At 41.6% G+C, this 13887-nt stretch overlaps 2 protein-coding genes and 1 long non-coding RNA gene across 7 annotated transcripts in view; 1 reads left to right on the forward strand and 2 right to left on the reverse strand.

Moving 5' to 3' along the window:
* Nucleotides 1–6386, forward strand: part of LOC114785293 (uncharacterized) — a 30423-nt gene extending 24037 nt beyond the window's left edge. Inside the window, exon 3 of the long non-coding RNA XR_003749040.1 lies at nt 5900–6386. This is a non-coding gene — a long non-coding RNA (uncharacterized LOC114785293). The remainder of the gene's footprint in view (nt 1–5899) is intronic.
* Nucleotides 1494–6072, reverse strand: LOC114785292 (MOB kinase activator 1B-like). The gene is made up of 6 exons (XM_028971304.1): nt 5864–6072; nt 4935–5101; nt 4008–4101; nt 3414–3547; nt 3068–3231; nt 1494–2989 (listed from the first exon to the last, which is right to left on the reverse strand). Exons 1-6 carry the CDS (start codon nt 5875–5877, stop codon nt 2912–2914), a joined length of 651 nt encoding a protein of 216 aa, XP_028827137.1. The 5' UTR covers nt 5878–6072; the 3' UTR covers nt 1494–2911.
* A 2031-nt stretch (nt 6387–8417) lies between the features above and the next one.
* ptpn13 (protein tyrosine phosphatase non-receptor type 13) overlaps nt 8418–13887 on the reverse strand; it is a 38286-nt gene continuing 32816 nt past the window's right edge. For 4 of the 5 annotated variants that reach the window (XM_028972709.1, XM_028972708.1, XM_028972711.1 and 1 more), the window contains 18 exons: nt 13675–13822; nt 13403–13558; nt 13041–13212; nt 12578–12788; nt 12300–12391; nt 12162–12211; nt 11803–11958; nt 11557–11722; nt 11359–11457; nt 10976–11082; nt 10746–10801; nt 10582–10679; nt 10322–10470; nt 10051–10141; nt 9624–9961; nt 9318–9533; nt 9176–9238; nt 8418–9002 (listed from right to left, as the gene is read on the reverse strand). In XM_028972709.1, the coding sequence (XP_028828542.1) occupies nt 8925–9002; nt 9176–9238; nt 9318–9533; nt 9624–9961; nt 10051–10141; nt 10322–10470; nt 10582–10679; nt 10746–10801; nt 10976–11082; nt 11359–11457; nt 11557–11722; nt 11803–11958; nt 12162–12211; nt 12300–12391; nt 12578–12788; nt 13041–13212; nt 13403–13558; nt 13675–13822 (2446 nt within the window). In that variant the 3' untranslated portion in view covers nt 8418–8924. Of the gene's footprint in view, nt 9003–9175; nt 9239–9317; nt 9534–9623; nt 9962–10050; nt 10142–10321; nt 10471–10581; nt 10680–10745; nt 10802–10975; nt 11083–11358; nt 11458–11556; nt 11723–11802; nt 11959–12161; nt 12212–12299; nt 12392–12577; nt 12789–13040; nt 13213–13402; nt 13559–13674; nt 13823–13887 lie in introns of those variants that run through there. The other variant, XM_028972712.1, reaches the window with a different exon arrangement.

Here is a 13887-nt window from a genome sequence, read left to right on the forward strand (position 1 = left end):
AGAATTTCCATTCCGACAGCACACAGTCACACAAACACCAGGAGAGGAGCGGAGGGAGAAGCTCAAGAGCAAGCGTGTCAACCTATCTCTCTACACAAGGGGCTTGCCCAGCGTCTCCAGTTCAATAGAGTCAGCCATCCTGACCCAAATTTCCTTCAGAAGCAGATCGGAATCTTGAAGCGGGAAGTGGGCATGAACTTCAAATTCACTTTCTCTCTCAAAAATTGCAACGCAAAGTGCTCAGCAAGATAATCTGACATTGACCGCATAAAAATAATAAAAGTCCACTGGATCAGTCTCGTTTCTCACACTCTTGGCTTTCCTTTTGCACTGACATAGAAACTTAGTAACCAAGGTGAGCCCCCACCATCCTCAAAGAGGAACCTGAGAGGGGCTTTCTAAGAGGGCTTTGTGTAGGACCGGCATTGAGGGTGTGCGACTAACAGTCGTGTTCTTTAAATAAAAAACGAAATCATGGAGGAATAAAAAGGAAAGCACACATAGACTGTCACATCATTCCCTATTTTGAATTGCGCCGGTTCAGAATTCCATAAAATATTTCAGAAATATGGTTTTTTTTTTTCTCGGTACTACAAATTATGCTCTTGTTACGCATTATAGTTAAAAAAGCACTGAACAAAAGCTTGTTTTGTTAGAATCCCGTGTCCTAATCAGCTTTTGGTCAGCTTAGATCCTTGAGGCCAAGTAGGCCAGTCAAGCCTAAATAAAATTCCTGAGCACGGCCCAGAGCACATGTTCCACACAGGACCTTCACACGCCACACCCATCACTCGCTCATAAGCATCATCTGCAAATCCTCGGCCTTCATGGGGTGGATGTGTAGATTATATATCACAAGAACGTTTTACCATTGGTGTGAATGATAAAATCCACCATGTTTCTTGAAAACAGTACACGAACACCTCCGAGCAGCCATTTGAGTACTGCCAGCGCTGAATATCAGTCCATCACACATCATCAAATGCAGACACACCGATTCTGACGATCGGATTAATAAAATACGGATGCCAGCATATCACTTCTCGGATCGAATTCCTTACACCTATACAAAATGTAGCAGAAGTCGGGCGCGTACCGTGTACAGTCCAGGCAGGCTTCTTGTGGCGGAACCCCACAGTTGGTTTCGGGGCGGGGGGTGGGTGGGTCGGACGTTCCACAGGCGCCCGACGTCGCCGAGGTGTGGCGCGTCAGGTAGGAACCCCGTGGGTTAATTGGACCTCGTCGCAATCGAATAAAGTTTTTCTCGAAAATTAATAATGGTTATTAACATTACCGATGCACTGCGCAACTAATGACGTAGCTTGATGTACGCAGCGTAAAGTGCGACCTTATCCGTGATATCCCATCGACATTTTATTAAGAATATGGTTATGTAAACAAAAGGATGTAATTTGTGCCCTTGATACATTACCTGACCCGTAATTGCAGATCAATCAATGCATGTAACATATCACACCAGTCCAGGACCGAGCCATCATGTTGTCAAAACTTTATTAGGCCTATGTACACTGTAATTCAGGAAGTATTGTAAAATCTGTCAGCCACAGCAGGTTATGTGTACATACACACTACTTAAAATTATTTATTTTACAGTCGAAGGAAAATATATGGCCAAAATTGGTTTTGTAGAAACACGTTATTATATCTACACTGTTCCTGGCCTTGGCATTCGTAAAACTGTCCCAAATATGCACATAACAACTTGGTTAAACTGCTTCACAACCCAAAAAGAAAAACGTGTATAATGAGACCAGGAGTCAGCCAAAAGTATAACTATCATTGCATATGACAAATTAAAATCATATTGGGTAACATTCATTTCTCACAAGAAAGAAAAACAAACTAAACCCATTGCTAATTAAATAAATCTACACAATATGTATGTTTCATTCCTCCAGCTCGCTTATCAAAAAGAACATCACTTGTCAGGGGGACTGCCAAGATTTTTCATCTTTCTTCATGAATTAATCTCTTGCATATTAAGAGGAAAAAAAGTATTAAGAATTCTGTTTAGGGAAAAAAAAACAATATAAAAAAAGGACAGCCACCAAAAACAGTCATCATTATATTACATAACAGCTAAACCCTTTCTACATGGAAGTCTAGAATGACTGTCCCTGTCAAATATGACATTTTTAATACAGCAGAACAGAAATTAAACATCCCCCTAAAAATAGGGTTTAATAGCTCAGTGGCGATGCAAATAACATTAGTGTGCAATTTGACCTCGGGTAATAATAGTAACCTTTCTTGCATAGGAAATACCTAACGAATTATTTCTCATCCAACTGCTGTCTGATTCACTGCATTTGAGCATAACCAGTCCACACTGCCGATCATGATGTAGTAATAACAATTCACCACGAGATGGCAGCCACATAGTGATACACTCCTGAAAATACATATTATTTGTGTATATATAAGGGGGCACTGATGGCACAAAAGTCTTCAAAACTGATTCTATAAGCATAGGGTAACATTATGCCCCAGGTAAATGAGGCATCTCTATAAAACACCAGTTAGCAAAGCTATACTCCTTTATTACTATTAGACCAGTGTTTCCCAACCCTGGTCCTGGAGGAACATTTGCCAGAAAGTTTCCTTCAAACACACATGGCTTCATAACCTGCCACACTCATTATTAGGCCATTGAAAAAGACCTGACCCTAATTAAAGACATTCATTCAGGACCAGGATTGAGAAACACTGTATAAGAGTTTTGTCAGCATTATGCTCTGATGTTACTATTCTTCTCCTGAAGTACTGTAGTGTAGCATTTGTGTGCGACTGAGCTCAAGTCAGGACAGCAGGTCTGTAAAAAGCAAAAGACAAGGAGACCACAGAGGGAACCAGCTGCAAGATAGAGAGAATATCTTTTGTTCCTCTCCATCTATCTATCCTTTGTTGTCAGTTTCTCAATCAGCTCCTGAAGGGGAGCCAGCTCCTTCCGGTCTATCAAGTTAAATTCCTGGTGGGAGAGAAGGAAGATGTGGAAAAATATGTACGAGTATGCATGAATGAAATAATAATAAAAAAAAGGTGCTACCTGAACAAAGAAGATAAAGTGTTTAAATGATGTGTTGAGGTGCGCCTCCTCCTGTAGCTGCATGACAGAATCAAAGTGCTGGTGGTAGATGTGAGCATAAACCCTGAACAGGCGTTTTAGGATCGTCTTTGCAACCGACATAAAGTTCTTTGGGAAAGGCACCCCTGTTAAAAGAAAAAGAGTAGGAGATGAATGAACAATAAGTTTTAACAACGTTAGACCATTTTGGTTATTGTGCTAAATAATACACAAAAACAAGCCACTTTAAGCTAAAAATCATGTATGTAATATTGAGTGTTGTTAATATGAATAACAGCAGTCATGCGATGTTACTACTAAGTCATACCTATTTTGGAGGGAAAGAGGGTCTCATCATCCAGCTGGTCCTGGACCCAAGTCATGAGGTAGTCAATGTACTTGGGTGCTGAGCATTTTATGGGCTTTTTAATATTGGTCCCATCTGCCCAGTGGTACTCATATCTATTTATAACGGAAAAAAACATTAAGAACGTTAAAAAGCTGTATGTGTCCACATCAAAATACAAATCACAGTTTGAACACATCGGCCTTTTTAGTCTTTTTGAGGTACATCCTGCATAGACCAATCAGCAGATGTGGTTTTTATCTTTATCATAAACATATGCAAGATTCTTGGCTGTAGTACTATCGCAAATTTAAGATTAATCACTAAAATAAAACCCTTCAACTGGCACCTTTATTGTAAAATCCTGTATGTGTTGAGGCACACATAGCAACTTAACCAGTTTACATGTCATCATACATTTTGGCACGATTAAATACAGCCACCTTGTGGCTAAAATGTGTAATTCATAAATTCAACAAATCTCACCGACCTAATTCAGCAAATAATTCACAGAAGCTTAAAAGGGTAACAACTAGTCAAGTGTAGGAAACGAGCGCCGGATCAGCGCACACTAACTTGGGTCCTGCAGACATGACGGGGCAACTGTCCTCTGTGCAGAAGTCTGTGATGGTGCCGTACAGCATGTTTATCTGGTTGAAAAAATCCACCGCTGAGGGTGGGGGGTTTGTGGGGGGGGCAGAAATACCAACATGACAGTATGGTCAGTCAGATGTGCTGAGACAGTAACACATTTTGCATTTTCTAGAGCTCACTAGAGAGTTGATTTCATTTAGCTTGAGGTGAATCAAACCACCACTGAAGCATGCAACATTAGTCTATATTTACAAAGCGACCGTCCTTCTATTTCTAAACCCCTGCCTGCTAAAAGTGACTTTTGACTGGTGGGTTTGTCAGGATGTTAGCAAGGTTAGACTTTCACATCTGTAGAAATGCACTTGTGCATTGGGTGATGTATAATTTTCCCACACACTGAGCCATCGAGAGGGAGATTTCATCTGGGATTTAGAGTCAGCCCATCTGATTCAAGAAGACGATTAAATCTGCTCTTTTATTTGCAGAGAATCACAGTGTGTCCACTAATCTCAACCCCCTCCCTCTGGTCATCAGGAGTTAAGTGTGGAGGGGAGCGAGACTGCGACTCCAGGCCATTTGTCTCAAGGCAAAAAAGCAAACAAAAGATGGGGGCTGAGGACGGGACAAAAAAAAAAAAAAAAAAAAAACTGTGCTTAAAATTCAGCACAAGCTGGAGAACAGCAAGCAGAGGGGGGAAAAAAAAGTTGATTAACATGCCTTGGTCTCATTGGGCTGTAGACTTTACATTTATTTTACCCTTTAAATCTTTACCAACGTTATACTGGCCTACATGATCTGTCTGTTACTATATTTTAAGCATCATAAAACGGTGCACGTGTCAGAAGGATACATGCAACATTAGGCAGAGCAGCGTTCAGTCTGGGATAAACCGAGGCCCAGTTGACTTACTGTTGACTGCCACCCATTCGTTGAGGTCCTCTCCCTCCGGCAGCATGACGGCCATGCGCAGGTTCCCACTGCCCAGCGTGGCCTCCGCATGCTTCAGCAGCTCATACTGGTGAGAGCCTTCAGGAATGTTCTTCTTCGGTTTGAATGTTTTGGACGAACGGTTTCCACTAATGCACAAATACAGAGAGAGAGGGGGACAGAGAGAAGGAAAGAGGGATTAGAATGGAAATTACGTTTGTTTTCTGAATACTTTTGAATACTATGCTTGCACTTTTGCACATAAAACAGTATTGTGCAACCTATTTGCACCTTCCAATTCATTTGGTAACGCGGAGACCGTCTGCACTTGTGCCATATTCAGTCAGTCGCTCTCTGCGCAGTCCTGCAAACTCGGATCGCTGCCTGTGGTGCCGCTTTTCGGCCGCTCGTTGTTGCACCGAGGCCCCGGAGTAGTAAAGTTTCCCAGCCTGAGGTGGTCGCGCCACCGGAGCGGGTTACTGTAACGCAGCGCGCCGCACAATGGCGCACTTAAACGCGACGTTACCGAACTGACGACGAGTTCTGGGGGGGCCGACTAGCGTCGCGGCTAACCAGGCGCGGCACGTCGAACGCGGACCGCGGCTAACCGGCTAGCCGGACCGCCGGCGGCTGGATGGAGCCGAATTGGCCGAGTGGGAACGTGGTGAATTAAGCCCGAACTAACGCGGGGAGTTCACTTCATTATTCTGCAGAGAGATGTGCTAACACCTCCTTACGTAAGCTGAGAGCAGGGAAGGATGGAGAATTGTTGCGGCTAGTTTAACGGAGGCGAACGGAGCGAATGTGAATATACCACCAGTTTAAAATATAGTGGTTAAAGAATTTTAAAAAAAAGATGGAAGCTAATACAGGATAATACAAAACACGAAGTTAATGGCACGACGACTTACAACAAGAAGCTCATGGTCGCCCGATACTCTCCGCAGGATGGCCTCGGAGCGCCAGAAATGACCGCACCAGGACGCCGGCTATGGAGAAGAGGAGACGGCGTGTCGACGCAGCCTTCCAGAAGACCGCGGCCGAGCTGCACATGAAAGGCACCTGGCAGCAAACTTCCAGCACGTCGGAGTCGGCTGCGGTGTGACGTCACAGAGGCGGAAGACGACTTCCCAGTTCACGGAGTGGTTCTGAAAAAACAGAGCGTCTCTACAGCAGGGATTCCGCTGTGTGTAGCACCTATTGAAATGTACTCATTTTAGAATAGGTGTCACCCGAATAATAAAAAAAAAAGATCGCTTGGAAATGTTAGCACTACAACTCCCATAGTCCCACCGTGAGAGCTGGTTTCAATGGCGAAGCATGCAGCGCCGCATGATGTCCATATCTGGCAATTACAAATGTGTTGGTTGTCCAAAAACATTACTAAATAAATAGAAAAAATAGAATAACATGCCCTTTAGCCCCTTTATTTCTTTTTTATTAACCCTGCTTGCATGTTTATGGTTTAATTATAAACCTTCACAACATAGTTCCAATTGATCATTACAAATAATTAACTTCATTGTGTATAGAGTAAGTAATTTATTAATAATGCTTTATTGAAACATTACATGCACATTGATCACACATTAAGTGAGCATTTGCTTGACTGTAAATGTACTTCATGTGTGAAAAATTTGAATTGAACATTTGCCCAAATGACCTTTACCTGTTAGGTGCAAATAGAATGTCCAAATCAGAATATCTTTATGTCATTGTAACAAGAACAACAAAATTAGGTGCCCTGTCCCTGAGCCGGAGAGGTATCTTAAATACAATGTGTAAAAAAGCTAGCTAGAAGACATATACTAGTATAATACTATGATACAAAATTATTGCACATAAAGTAGAAACTTTATTGCACATGACGAAGAAATTGAATTGGAGGTGGAAAAATAGATTAAATGTTAAGTGCCCTGGCACCAGGGTAGAAACTGTTGTTTAGTCTGTTTGTCCTGGTTTTAATGCTCCTGTATCTCTTGCCTGATGGCAGCAGTCATGATGGGAGGGGTCCTTTATGATGTTTTATGATGTGTGTACTTTATCTGGAGAGGGTAAAGAACAGCCAATGATTTCCTCGGCAGTCTTCACAATCTGCTGCAGTGATTGCAGTCTAAAGTCTATAAAGAGGAGGCATGGTGCTCCAGGTGGGACAGGGTAGCATGGACTGCAACAAATTGATATGACATGCCTCCGGACCTGTCTCTCAAAGCAGGTACTGGCCCATAGTCATCCAGGCAGGTTATGGATGATTTTTTTTTTTTTGTAACGGGACTATGGTGGAGGATTTCAGACAGGGTGGGACACAGTCCTGGAGCAATGACCGGTTGAATATCCCCCAGCTGACCCCAGTCAGCAGCTCTGCAGTTCCACAGAAAAAAAGCAGGCAACAAAGTGGTTCAGCTCCTGCTATTGAGGCATCACCCTCAGCAGCTTCATGACTGGTCCTGTAGTTGGTGATGTGCTGGACTCCATACCAAACCTGCTTGCTGTTGTTACTAGACCTGCATACGTTTCTCCACTGTGACAGTGGCCATGCAGGTCTTGATGTAGCACAGTAGACATTCGGTGTGGAGTTCCAAGTCATGATGTTCAAAAATGTCCCATCTGGTCCTGTCAAAGCAGTCCTGCAGCTGCAGAGAGGCGTCCCCAGGCCAGGTTAAAGTGAAGTGATTGTCACTTGTGATACACAGCAGCACAGCACATGGTGCACACAGTGAAATTTTTTCCTCTGCATTTAACCAATGACCCTTAGTGAGCAGTGGGCAGCCATGACAGGCGCCCAGGGAGCAGTGTGTGCGGACGGTGCTTTGCTCAGCTGCACCTCAGTGGATTAGGATTTGAACCAGCAACCTTCTGATTACGGGGCCTCTTCCTTAACCGCTAGGCCACCTGTGATGGATCGAGTGATAGTTGGAGTAGATTTGTGGAGGGGGATGTATGCAGGTATAAACAGCAGTGATGTGGTCAGACTGGGCCAGGTGTGGGAGCTGTTTAGCTCTATAACCTAGCTTGATGTCTGTTTAGACCTTATCTAGCATGTTAGCTCCTCTGGTAGCACACATAACATGCTGATGGAATTTGGGGAGCACTGCTTCAAAGCCATGTGATTAAAGTCCTCTGTGATAATGAACACTGCATGTATTTTGAACTAAGGTGGATTTGCATGCAATTACCATTTATTACATTTTATTCATGCAGAGGTAATATTTTTATGTAAAACGCAAAATTATGGCATCACCAAATTGGAAGAAAATTATGCAGATTTTCCTTGCTGAACCAGTTGCACTATTTGTCTCCATTTTCCACACCTCATACACTAATTGTAATGAACCCAAACACCTCACTCCACGTACTCTTTAAAATCTTACAAAAATAATTGAAATGAGATGCAAATTTTACTCAAATTTAAATGCATGCCTTTTAAGGTGGATTAACATTTCAAACACCTTCACAAAACAAAGGTTACGCAAGATACTCTTTTTATTTACAATTTGCAAATAGTCCAGTATGTAACATTTTAAAATATATCAACAATTTTCAAGAGATAAATATATACAATGAATTTATTACCTCTGGCATTCAACGATTAATTTAAGATTTTACAAAGAAAATACTGTAATTGTATTCGGTCAAGGCAACTCCAGCATTATATAGTTTAAAATAGAAAATTAATTTGTTCCACATAAAATTGGAATTCAATTCCATAAATCCATATATTTAAATCCACAATTAGCATGAATCTATATAAAAAAAGCACTTTATCCCCACCAAAAATGTAACATTAAAAATATAGTTTATTGTGTCTTAAAAGTAATAGCAGCCAAAGGAAGAGAACTCAGGCAATATATATATATTTACATAATTCTCTAAATATCATGTTGCAAAAAGCTGTCAATGTTGTAAGGCAAAATATAAACTTGATCTGTCTTCTTACAATGTTGTACTCAATCTTCTACAGAAATCCAATCTCTAGCCCGAGATTTTCTCCTCTGCCTGAAGACATCTGAGCACATACAAAATGACCTGATAGCAAAAAATGTATTGTTCCTGTAGGAGGGGTAGAGAGAGAAAAAAAAAAAAAAAAAAAAAGTTAAAATACTAGCCATTATTAAAATGTTCATTGTATTGAATGATAAAAAATATTGGAATATATGACTACAAGGATAGCTGCTTTATGATAACATTATACCTTGCCCTCACTAAAATTAATTTAAACGTACCTCTGTTTGAACCATTCCTTGCCTCTGAAGCCTCATGGTACGAACCACATCTGAAATATCAAACTAAAGAAACATTTAATAGTTAAAAGTTTAAGCAGTTTATTTCTTCTTTAAGCACATACTTACATACTTAACAACTTACATCTGCATCTTTGCTGATGAGACCCAGCACCACATCTATGCAGATGAGGGTACCTGATCGACCAATTCCTGCACTGCAGTGGGTGATAATGGGCCCTGACTGGTGGATGTGCCTCATGTAGGAAATGAAGGTGAGCAGCTGTTCTGGTTGAGTTGGAGTTCCGTGGTCTGGCCAGCCAGTGTAGTTTAAGTGTGTCACTCGCTGAATCTCATTGGTCTGGAGGGATGGGTTGGACACCAGATTAGATATTCTTTGACAGAAGATCACACAGTGACATTACAGCAAAAATAGAGCAGGAGCAGTTACCTGGATATCCTTCACCTCAATGAGTCGAATAACAAAGTTGTCCAAATGCTGATCCTTGACCAGAGTGATCTGAAGTCTGTTGTCCACCATCTCTGCTGTCCTTGGCCTGTCAGGCCAGTACCTTTGACATTTGACCTTTCCTCCTTCTACTTCCTGGGTCATCATGGCAATTACATTAGATTTCTGCTCCCAAACCATTTGCCAAAAGTCACCAAGAGTGGTAGGTAAGGGTCCTTGGCATGCAATGTACTTGAACACCTCATCTTTCACAGGCATTTTGATGAAGTTGGCATTGATGTATCCTCCATCTATACCCAAAATGACCCGAGTAGTGTCAACTAATATTTTGGGGAGGGGGGAGGAAAAAAAAGTATCAGAGCAAATTTAATTTAAATAATTTAAATATTTGATATATACTTTTACTTACAAGGCACAATGTTTTTGTAACGGTTTTTCTTTTTGTTTTCTTTTGTCTGTCCTATCAAACAATCATCCAATGGCTGTAAATTCTGTAGATTCTGATGGGGAAAAAAAAAGTTTTAGATGATGCAGAGTTGTGCAATTTATTTTTTTGTTTGGTCACACAACAAGTTCTAAAATGTGACAAATTTAAAAAATGTAAAAGCCCGGTTTTAAATTGACAATGCATATTGGTAAAATGTATGTACTGCCACTACATGAGTCTAGAGGAACTCTACCTCAAATTCCTGTAGGGGGACCTTCTGCTCGAGCAGACCACGCATCATCCTCACCACTGTGTTGAGTTTGGGTCCTGTATATTGACCTTCAGGAACTACCTTCACTAGAGGCAGGGAGGTCAGCTCTTCCTCAGTAATGATTGGTCCATCTGAAACAAAGTATTACAAAGATCTAAATAATGTGGCCGAGTCTGACATGTGTGCCAAGTCATGGTCTGAGACTGTGAATTTAGATTGCTGGAATACTTTCATAAACTCACCATCAGTAAATTTAGAATTGATATTCTCTATGGGTAGTTCATCACTGCCCCATGTGATCTCATCCTCCTCCAGTGGACTGTTGGATGTCTGTAGGTAGCTAGAGGAGAAAAAATTTGAAATGTAAATTAGAAACCACAAGTGATGTCTAATGATCAGCCTTTACCTCTCATGCTGTGGACTATCAACGTTCACCTCCTTCCATTCACCTTTCCTGGAGGTCTGAGCAAACCAAACAAAAAACACAGAATTACAGAAACGTTGCCAAAGCACACAAAATAATGGGTGTGGGTTAGGTTCATCTCGAGATCTATTTATCTTAGCCATGCTAACTAATAATGTCTGGACATATGTCTAAACACAATCTAGCATGTCATTTCAAAGAAAGCACTGTACCTCTGGAGAGTCTTCAGGCAGAGAGGAGCCATCACAGTCTGTGTCCTCTGACAGGTCAGCATTTCCATCTGCTGCCTTCTCTCTCTCCAGAGAGCCCACATCATAATCTATGGAAGATCAAACACAGCAAAGAAGTGACAAAGGGCAATTGCTTTGTGTATTTGATCTATGCAAGCTGCAACTAGACTGTTATGTTAGGTTGTGTTTCATAATTAGCCTGTTTTGTTTCTGTGAAATGACTGAATTAAGTGAATTAAATGTTTTTTCTATTTTTATAACACATTACTATTTCATTGTTACACATAGGATGAGAGTTTTTTAATCTAAGTTTGTTTCCTAATCAAAGTTTTTCTTTTAAAAAATTAGTCAGATGCAACATGTACCTATGGGCGGTAACTCTGGGGGAACTCGGGGGTTGCTTGAGCTCTGATAGTCTGGTGGACTGTAGAGTTTGGTCTTCATGCCACTCTCCTCACTTACATCTGTAAGCAGGGTTTTGTTACTAGGTAAATATGGCAAACAAATAAAAAAAGTAGGAGATTCTTATGGAATTCAGTGCTTCTGGGAAGTCTGAATTGTACCAGTTTTTCCATTGCACTTGTCCGAGTTCAGAGGTGTTAATCCTAGGTAGTTGCCAGGAGTCTGTTCAGGTGGTCTGGACACAACAAGATGGACCAACCCAGAGGTCTTTCGAATTGTGGTAACTGCTTTTGCATGGGACACCCCTGTCATCAGTTCATCATTCACCTGCAGCAAAACAGTAAATGTCATACACTTTGTTTCCTTATCTTACAGAAGTGTTACACAATATTTATACTTGTTCACACCTTTAGCAAGCGGTCCCCGACTTGCAGAAGGCCTGAGGTGTGGGCGATACCTCCAGGGGTGATGGACTTGACAAAAATGCCTCTCTCTCCTCCAATCACAGAGAAGCCAAGACCTCCTGAGGGTGGCTTCTCTAGCTCCAAGTGAATAATCTGCTCCTAAAATTTGAAGTGAACACAGTCATTCACGTGATTAAGTTGGAGATGGACTCAAAACATCACACACATGCCAATAAAATAGAGAGAAGACCGTGCTGAATATAGAATTTTAAGCAGTCTTCTTGAGTACAGTAACTTCAAACATGCACAGGTTGGTTCATTCTATAGAAAGCAGAGGCAAATGAGATAATGGGATTAATTACCTCTGAAGGACAGAGCACCTCTCCATCACTGCGATCGCCATGGAGATAACCTTAAATTACAAAGCTTTTGTTTGAATTGCAGTTCTTTTCTGTGTTTTAAATCAAGAAACAGATGGGTGTAAATTCTTAGGCATTTACCATTTATACTCTTTGAAGGGTTAACACGAGGACTTATGTTGTTATTCATGTAAGAAATATTTTTTTGTACTGGGACAACTGGCTTTCCATTCCTGTAAGACAAAATGTCAATATTTTAATTGGCATTAAAGCAACCCATTAAAGCAAGCCCATTTCTCAAATTTTCTCATGGTTCGGTAAATTAAAAAAGCTTTTAATTCAGGGTTATCATAAAAGACAAAGCTCTTCTACATGAATAGCATGTCTCAGTCATGGTCCACGTATCACTATCCTCTCACCGTGTGGCCTTCAGCGTGAGGTTTCTGAGGGAGAGCTCAAGGAGTCTGCGGCTCTCGCTGAGTGTCAGGTCCTGGGTAGGTGCACCATTGATATAATGGATCAAGTCCAAAATCCTCAAGCTGCCCTCAGTACAGGCTGCTGAGCCCTGCACAATGTCTTTTACATAGAGCACACCCAGCAGGCTGTCGCTACCTCCATCCAGCACCAGTCCTACAAACACCAAAAAAATATAGTGAGGGACTTTGTGTCTCGTATCCCATCAAAACAGAGATGCTTTCTTTAGGTCACTATTGTTGTGTCCCATATCAGCTGAAACGTCAACTCTGGCCATGAGGGAGGGCCATGCTTTGTTTACGCCGTACATAATCATGATAGCATGTGACTGTTCAATCCTCAGCGATAACCACAAACACTAGCAACATTGTGCAAATCTGTTTAAATCACTACAATAAGCATGATTACCCAATGACTCTTCCTGGCACTGGAATGCAATGTCAGGCAACATATGTGCGTCAAATGGGGGTTTGGGAGCTTCCAGAACCCTTCCAACCACCAGGTCAACCACTCTGGGTGCAGCACGGACCAAGTTCACGACTTCAGTGTGTCCCATGTTGGACACGTCAGTATTATTCACCTTAGGAGGAACCAGAAAAAAACAAGAACATTCGTTCGTTAACAACCGCACATAGGACCGATGCACCTTCTCAGTCTGTGAGTACTAACTAGACCCAGTTTACACCAATTTCCCAGTTAAGGCAATCAGTAGTCATGGAGAACTGTACACAGTTCTAATGTACACAGAGTGCAGTGAGCTGAGCCTGTACCATTATCATGCGATCTCCAGGTCGCAGACGGCCATCCCCTTTTGCAGGGTCTTGAATGATATCATGGATGTAGCAGCTGAGGTCATTTCCTTTGGTCAGAGTGAATCCCAAGCTTCCTTTCTCTGATTTGACAAGGGAGACCTTCAGCTCAACTTCCTGTGAGAAGATGGGTCTCCATTTAGACATGAACTGTAGTCACTTTTAAATCTTTATATCTTTATATTTGTCTCTCTCAAAACTAAGTGCAAAAACACTACTATAAACCTTCTTACAGGCACAAACTCCATATCATGGCTGTTGTCAAGGAAGTTTGTGTTCCTGGGGTTAGGCAGTGGTGGAGGGCTGGAGCTTCTCTCTTCAGGAGAAGAAACCTGATGTTTTACCTCCATCTCCACAGTTGGAGGGGATGCTGAAACACACCTGGGTGATAAAAATAGACATGATGATTGCCTGAATGCTGTGGATTTTAGAGGTTATTTACAACT

Source organism: Denticeps clupeoides, chromosome 3, assembly GCF_900700375.1.
Source record: "Denticeps clupeoides chromosome 3, fDenClu1.1, whole genome shotgun sequence".
Classification (NCBI taxonomy): Eukaryota; Metazoa; Chordata; class Actinopteri; order Clupeiformes; family Denticipitidae; genus Denticeps; species Denticeps clupeoides.

What these genes read in the sequence shown, in the direction of transcription:
- LOC114785292 (XM_028971304.1), bottom strand. An exon ending in CGAATGGGTGGCAGTCAACA is followed by an intron (nt 4,102 to 4,934) that starts GTAAGTCAACTG and finishes CCCCACCCTCAG; the next exon opens with CGGTGGATTTTTTCAACCAG. An exon ending in GTCATGTCTGCAGGACCCAA is followed by an intron (nt 3,548 to 4,007) that starts GTTAGTGTGCGC and finishes CGTTATAAATAG; the next exon opens with ATATGAGTACCACTGGGCAG.